The sequence below is a fragment of the Anneissia japonica genome, unplaced genomic scaffold (assembly GCF_011630105.1).
Source record: "Anneissia japonica isolate Jap-2015-1 unplaced genomic scaffold, ASM1163010v1 scaffold694_len1028156_cov167, whole genome shotgun sequence".
NCBI classification, from domain to species: domain Eukaryota; kingdom Metazoa; phylum Echinodermata; class Crinoidea; order Comatulida; family Comatulidae; genus Anneissia; species Anneissia japonica.
The window spans coordinates 172,729-181,102 of record NW_022727885.1 but is presented as its reverse complement, the minus strand read 5'-3'; the positions used below and the strand labels follow the sequence as shown (position 1 = coordinate 181,102).

At 36.8% G+C, this 8,374-nt stretch overlaps 1 protein-coding gene across 1 annotated transcript in view; it reads left to right on the top strand.

Moving 5' to 3' along the window:
* Window positions 1-8,352, top strand: part of LOC117113834 (3-hydroxy-3-methylglutaryl-coenzyme A reductase 1-like) — a 15,366-nt gene extending 7,014 nt beyond the window's left edge. Inside the window, exons 2-4 of the mRNA XM_033257281.1 lie at window positions 5,624-5,717; window positions 6,155-6,346; window positions 7,581-8,352. Coding sequence (XP_033113172.1) covers window positions 5,624-5,717; window positions 6,155-6,346; window positions 7,581-8,352 — 1,058 coding nt within the window. The remainder of the gene's footprint in view (window positions 1-5,623; window positions 5,718-6,154; window positions 6,347-7,580) is intronic.
* The last annotated feature ends 22 nt before the right edge of the window (window positions 8,353-8,374 follow it).

The following is an 8,374-nucleotide window of genomic DNA, read 5'->3' as shown; positions in this document are numbered from 1 at the left end:
ATTGAAATTCAAGTTATTGGTATTTTCAAATACCTGAGTATGTGATCTTTAAAATGAGGGGTCATTCATTCAAATTGGACATTTCAAACCTAAGTTATTGGAAAGCGAAAGTACAGTAGTCAAGATAAACAGGATTTTGAGTAATTGCCTTTCAAAGTTATTTGTGCATACATTGGTGAGTCGAATGGCCGAGCGGTTAGCAGGGACGCCGCAAGCTATAACCATAATATCGGCGCTGGTTCGAACGGCACGCTCGCCTATGGTTCTGGTGGTAGAACAAGTCTTCTCGGATAAGGACTATAAACCGTAGGCCCAGTGTATACAATGGCTCGTGTGCACTATAAAGAACCCAGTACATCCTTCGAGACGAGTAGGGGGTTACCCCGGTGTACTGGAACAGACAGCCCCTGTGGTGGACGACGAGAGTTGCTGGTACCGGTTACCGGGTAGCACAGACACGAAGGGACCCTTAGGGGCGAAGAAAGTCATTGGTCGAGTTCCTAGTCCACATTTCAAGCGCCCTAAGCATCTTACATTTGAAGGATATGAGCGATATATAAAACTACTCTATTATTATTATTATTATTATTATTATTATTATTATTATTATTATTATTATTATTATTATTATTATTATTATTATTATTATTATTATTATTATTATTAATATAATGAACTATGAACAATAACGTTAAATAAACAATTTGTTAACCACTTCCAGAACTAATACTTTGAGGCATGATTAATAAGACATTAAACTGTTGACCTATAGTGAAAAAAACAAATTTGAATTTTTAGCAATTTTTTGAGCTCCCATATTGTATAGCTCATTTACTCAATACTGGAGTGTGCGACAACTTTACCATCTCGCCACAACATGCCTCAAATGTTTCAGGAGGTCGACACCAAATCAATCTTTTTCTCTTACTGTGTTGCACCATTTCACTCTTCCCCAAAATATTTAATCTAGTTTTTACGTTTTTTTCCCTTTGTTCGTTTTGTTATCCATGGGGTCTGTTATTGTTTGTATTTGTTTGTACTCCTGCTGACTACAAGTTCAACAGCCATAATGAAAACAACTGAGCCAAACCGAATTTTTACCATTATTGTTATTAACATTAATAATAATATATAATATTAATTTTAATATTATTTAATTTATTTATATTCATTTTTCTCCCCAACTACCTTGGTTAGGCCCTCTACTACTGCCGCAAGTGTGTGGCTATTTTATACGGGTCGATAAAACATGGGTACCATACGATATATCGATAATAGTTAGCCTAACCCCTAACCCTCTTCAGCGTAAGGCACCATATTCTACTACTGGGCTACTAGTAGGCCCTAGGTTTTGTCTTCAGTTTCTGTGGTTATTTTTTATAGGATTGTCAATGCATAGGTACGGCGATAGAGCATACATTTTTTTGCGATAATTTAATTACTATTCCCCCCTGACGAACACTGATGAACTGGCTGTAAAAATAGTCAAAATAGAGGCTTTCGACCCGCTCGAGTTCTCATTATATTCCATCAATAATAGTTTGTTTGGTTCCTAAGACGATTTTTTGCTAATCTTACCTCTTCGCAGCCGCTATTTAGTTCTTAAGACGTCTTCGCAGCCGCTTGGTTCCTGAGACGTCTTTTTGGTAACTGCGCATGCTCGACATGGCTTGATAACGTCGCTTACGCAATACACATGCTCACTGGCTGTCTAGCATTTAAAGCGCATGCTCACTGTGGTTTTTTTTTTATAAATAATTCACGGACGTTATTTGGTAACTGCGCTTCCGCATTGCTTAGTTAGGAATTCCCATTTGAGTCATGTTGTGGCGAAATGGTAAAGTTGTCGCACAGTCCAGTATTGAGTAAATGTAATGTAATGTAATGTGGTGGGATTTGGTATAGCGCATTATACCGAAGTCTCAATGCGCTGGTGATGTGTGGACTAGGAACTCGATCAATGACTTTCTTCGCCCCTAAGGGCTGTCTCTTATACACATCTAGTCCGTGAAGACTTGTTCTACCACCAGAACCATAGGCGAGCGTGCCGTTCGAACCAGCGCCGATATTATGGCTATAGCTTGCGGCGCCCCTGCTAACCGCTCGGCCATTCGACTCGCCACTCGGCCATTCGACTCGCCACTAAATGAGCTATACAATATGGGAGCTCAAAAAATTGCTAAAAATCCAAATTTGTTTTTTTTTCACTATAGGTCAACAGTTTAATGTCTTATTAATCATGTCTCAAAGTATTAGTTCTGGAAGTGGTTAACAAATTGTTTATTTAAAGTTATTGTTCGTAGATATTAAACAATGTATGCACAAATCACTTTGAAAGGCAATTACTCAAAACCCTGTTTATCTTGACTCTAAGAGTACAGTACTTTCACTTTCCAATAACTTAGGTTTGAAATGTCCAATTTGAATGAATGACCCCTCATTTTAAAGATCACATACTCAGGTATTTGAAAATACCAATAACTTGAATTTCAATTGCTACAACTTAGCCATTTTGCCACAACATTCCTCATTTCTTTGTAGCAAAATCTACCGCTACCTACAGTTTCTTAATGACTATTTCCCCTTAATCGTTACAGCCTAAAGGTGCGGCGCGAAAAAACAAGGAAAACCAATATAATTTTAATAAAGTGGAAAATTGAAGTGGGGAAAATATGAAAACCAATTTCACTGCAACGTTATCAGTGAGACTTGAACTATTGCTGCAATGGTAACAGTGAGGTACATCGTGACCCATAACCATGGCGCGCTAAATGGGCCGACCTTGCATGGAAAAGTGCATTTGCAGTTCATAGCGATTCAATGACTGAAAGCAAATTGTTCTTGCGTATCACGGTAGTTTTGAGATTAACCAAGCTGTAACTGGTTTAAGCGCTTTAGAAAACGCAAATTGCGTTTAAATAATTTAATCAACTGTCAACAAAAATCTTTAAATGGTCCTCATATCCACATCCTACTGCGGGTCGTCACCAAAATTGGATCATTTCTTCAATTCACCATAAAAAAACTATTCTGCAAAGTGTCATTTTTATCCATCTATAACTGGGACGTAAGCAATTTAAATGACCCTCAAAGATACACCCTAACCTGGATACACATAATAATATTTTCCTTGTAACTTGGGTTAAACTTTCCCGTAAGTTTTATTCAGATCAACTGACCGGTTTTTGAAATATTCGGTGTAGACTGTTTGACCTTAAATCACTTGGTTCTCACACGCACACCCCACCATAGATTGACACTAAATATTAGGAGGCACATTCTTGATATATGGCCTATGCTTCGGCAAAGCACGGAAAAATTGCAAGCACATGGAAAGTGACGGCCAGAAAAAACAGTGCAAAAAGATAGGAAAAATATATGTAAGAAAAAAGAAAAAAAATTAGAACAAAAACAATGGCTTTTCCCAGTACTGCTGTGAAAGCCAAAAATACTAAAAGAATATAGGAAACGAATACCAAGTAGAGACTTTAGAAACACTTTACTGGTGAAAACCAATATTTTATTATTACATTTGCTATATTATTGTCATATGCTGGTCATAACTTGACTTTTACTTTGATATTTGTGTAAAAAAAAAGAAGAAAATTATATATTTAATAAAACCTCATAATATTTTAGGTCACAAAATCAGCTTCCGTTTCCATGTACAGTAAACCCCAAAAGTCGTTACTTCATTTTCAATTTATGAAACAAAAGGAACCTCATTATTAAAATTGAGGTGTTTTGGGAACAATTAAACTAATTAGTGGCCCTTTGAAATGTAAGTATAAAATCATGAACGATTAGGTTCGGAATTACGAAACAATAAAATACCGTTAATAAAAAAAGAAACAATATAAAAAATGTTTTTTGGCAAAAGGTAACAGATGCATGGGGATACTTTATAAAGCACCATTATCTTAGTGGATCTACGTATCAGGAAACGTGTTTCAAAACACTGCTCTCGCGAAACGTTGCTCTCGCTCACAGCGTACGTAATTGAATGCTGATTGGTCATTTTGTTACCCAGAAGTCAATGCAAGACCACCCCACCCCTCCGCAATGATTAAAGCCCGGCTTAGAAAAGTTAAACACGGTGGCGCACCAGGCCTAGTTACTATAGCAACACAGCCCGGCTTGAGATAAGCCATCTATTCAAACTGTCAGGTGGATAAACCCGGTGAGTTGAGCCGGGTTTATCTACCTAGTCTGAACTAGGCCTGAGGCTACGTTCAGACTTGGAGATAAGCCAGGCTTGAGTGAAGCCCGGCTTAACTTTGCCGGGCGTTCAGACTAGCAGGTGTAGCCAGGCGAGAATTTGCATAATAATGAACCGTAACCAGCAAACGTGTTTCAAAACATTGCTCGCGAAACGTACGCTCGCTCACAGCGTACGTAATTGGATGCTGTTTGGTCATTTCGTCACCCGAAGTCAATGCAAGACCGCGCAACGATTAAAGCCCGGCTTAGAAAAGTTACACACGGTGGCGCGCCAGGCCTAGTTACTATAGGAACACAGGCCGGCTTGAGATAAGCCACCTAGTTCAGACTGGCAGGTTGATAAACCCGGTGAGTTGAGCCGGGTTTATCCACCTAGTCTGAACTAGGCCAAACAAGGTTGTCGCAGATGATACCGATATTCTTAACAATTCAAAATAGGCCTATATCATGTAGAAATCACTTCGTAAATGGGGAAATGAACTTAATGTAATATACAATAGTAAAGAGTGGAGCGAAATATTATATTTATCACTACATGATTTTACTATGGACACGAAACTGATATATTTCCAATATATAATACTGCATACAATTATTATAATAAACGATCTTCTTTGTGAAATTCGTTTAAAAGATAATTCCTAATGTTCATTTGGTGATGGAGAAAACGAAACTGGTATTTAATACTTTTATTTTGTAATTGTCCATTGGTGAAAGAGATCTGGTAATCTTTGCAAAAGGGAATTTTGGACACCACGGAAACATCACTAATAAAATAATTATTGTTGGTATTCGTGATAATAAACAGCCACTTAGGTGCTCGGCAATTAATTCTATACTGTCATAATGCTTTACAAAATATTATTTTTAATATTTAAAAACCATTAATTTTAAATGGGAAGGTATAGTATATACTCCGGGATATAGGGTGCATTCTGTCGTGTTCGGTGTTTCGGCGTTGATTGTGTCTGTTCTTGGAGTATTATTAAACTTATGGAACAAAAAGAACATCATTATTCAAATTCAGGTGTTTTGGGAACCTTTAAGAAAATTAGTGGCCCTTTGAAATTCAAGTCTAAAGTCCTAAACGATTAGGTTCGGAATGTATTTCGATTTACATAGCACTTTATACCGGAGTCTCAAAGCGCTGTGGACTAGCTCGCACAGTAACTTGCTTCTCCCCTAAGGATCTCTTCATGTCTGAGCTACCCGGTAAAACGGTACCAGCTACTCTCGTCTGAATAATGAAACAATAATATTATAAGGTATAGTTCAAGTCTTTATGTGATTTTGGCCATGTTTTGTGAAATATCATACCGCTTTAATATAATTAATCGCGGACACATTGTAATTGTCAAATGTATTTTTTATTGTACTGATAATGAATGGGTTTCATAATCAGTTAGATTAGATTTATGTTCAGGATCACTTGCGGATTCAGAAATTCAAAATAGAAGAGGGACTGTCTTAGATAGAACCCACCATCGCTTGCTGAGGTAAGAACATTTTCGTTATGGCACCTAGATGAAAACACCAATTTCTATTTTTCTCCATATAAAAAAGAAATTAGGAGGGGGATTGCTGGGCCCCTTTAAGCGACCACTAAGGATGACTGAAAAACATCATTCAATGATTCCACTGACCGAAAATGTATTTTTCAAAACAAAATGATACCATGTTATTTTCTGAAATATTTTAAACATCTGACTTTAATCCGGGAATTATGGATTAAACGTGTTCTACTGAAATAATTTTAAACATCTGACTATAATTTTTTTTAAAATATGGTTTGAACGTGTTTTACTACTGGTAATTTACATTTCCATATTGATTGTATAAAATACTGGTATCAGATAAAAGATTTCACATTAATAATCAAAGAAAAAAATTATGAAATAATATAAATGTATGCTTATTTAATTTTTATTATCAGACTTTTAAATTTACTACTTGAGTACAATACAATGTCAAGTTTAGCTAGTTTGCAGAGAGTGGTTACTGGCAATTACGTTGGAAGATTTTTCACTATGACACTTCATCGACGAACAGGCATTGGAAAGTCATTGAAAGAATGTTCAAACCAAAACGGACAAAATATTGAAATAACTTCTTTCAGATATAAGTCGTAAGTATTGTGTGACTTTAGATTTTCGGTCAATCTCATGCAATTTAAATTCTTTAAGTTAAGTTGTGATTAATGCCATTTGTTATACAACATTAGGATTATATGTGACAAAATGCTATTTTAACACTTAAAGACTAGTGGAAAGAAGTACACGTTAATGGCACAGTTTTAAGGCAATATTTACGTGCATTAGCATGATGCCTTGCATGCTCTAATTAAGAGGGCAATGGCTACGAAAACATAACGTTACACCCGTTTAAACTCATTTTAAATTTAAATGAAAGAAATTTTAAAGCATTTTAAAATGGTATTGTCTATAATATTGTAATGTATTGTGCAGGGGTGGGGCTAGGACCTGCCCGACGGAGGGGCTAAAGGCCCCGACAGGGGGGCTAGTGGAGCGAATCGAGTCTCACTTGGCTGGGGGCCAGGGGGACGCCGGTGGGTGTCCAGGGGGCTTCGCCCCCTGGAAGCCACGGATATTTGATGAATTATTTACTACTTATTTGATAGGCATCGAGTTACTATAATATGACTTCATGTAGGCTATGCTTTCTAATGTTGACATCAGCTTCCAAAACAAAAACATTTTGAATAAAGCAAGAAACAAAGAGTATGCAATGTAACCGTCTAATTTATTTTCAAATCCTCATTCTTGAAAGTGAAATTCTATATTTTGGAAATTTTGCATGAAATCTGTCAACCACGTTGTCATGGTCGATGTATCACGATGTATTCCAACCATCATGAGGCTATCTAAATGAGCATTTGTCATAACAGAACGCAAATTATTTTTAATTAGTCTCATTGAATTATTATTATTATTATTTTTTTTATTATTATTATTATTATTATTATTGTTATTGTGGTTGTTGTTGTGATGAAAATTTAACACAAACGATATGGTGGCTAAACGAATATTACATGTAAACATTTTTTTTTATTTGTTTGTTCCCCGACAAAATGTATCGTCTTCCCCGACGGGGGGGGGGGGAGGCTATGCTTCCCCGACGGGGGCTATGCTATGCCCCCCCCCACTCTGGTGCCACCCCTGCATTATTGTGAATATTGTTATTATAGTATTATTTAGGTAATAAGAGCTGAATAGATATATAAATACATTCTAAAAGTTTTGGTTGTTGAAAGGATTTTGGGGAGTTAAATTACACACTACTGTACCAATATCGAGAGACGTATATAAAATTTTCTATACTTAATGAAACCTTGTATTTAGAAGCCAGTACATATCAGACAGTGTATCAGCGATAAACAGAAAGCGACATATTGATTCCAAAATTTTAGAGACGGTGGATCTATCACCTTTGGATGATATGTACAAGGACAGCATATACACACAAAACATTGAAAACTACTTGGGTACCGTGAAGGTACCGATCGGCATTGTGAACGTGAATGTGAATGGAATGCACGCCAATGGATCGTATGCTGTTCCACTGGCTACGACGGAATCGGCTATGGTGGCATCGTACTCGAGAGGTTGTAAGCTCATCAACGAAAGTGGAGGTTTGAACACGGTTGTTCAGGAGAAAAAAGTTCAAAGGGCACCAGAATTCGTATTCAAAAGCTTGTCTGACGCCTACAAATTCTTTCAGTGGTTTAACCGTCCCGAATTGTTTCCGAAAATGAAAGGAGTTGCAGAGAGCACAACCAATCACGGCAAATTAATCAACATAGTTGCTAAATTACATGGCAATAAAGTTATTACCAAGTGGATGTATGAATCTGGAAACGCATCTGGTCAGAACATTTGCACCTTCGCCACTGATGCGGCCATTACTCACATACTAACTGAGGCGCCTATTCAGCCAGAAAAATGGTATTTAGAAGCGGGAGCTTCTCAAGACAAAAAGGCTTCAATTGGATTATTTAATAATTCTAGAGGTATCTACGTCACTGGTGAACTGGTGTGTCCTAAAGAAGCTGTAGAAAAAATTATGAAAACGACAGGTAGGCATCATTATTGGCTCAACATTGACCATATATAGATATATATATACTTATATATAT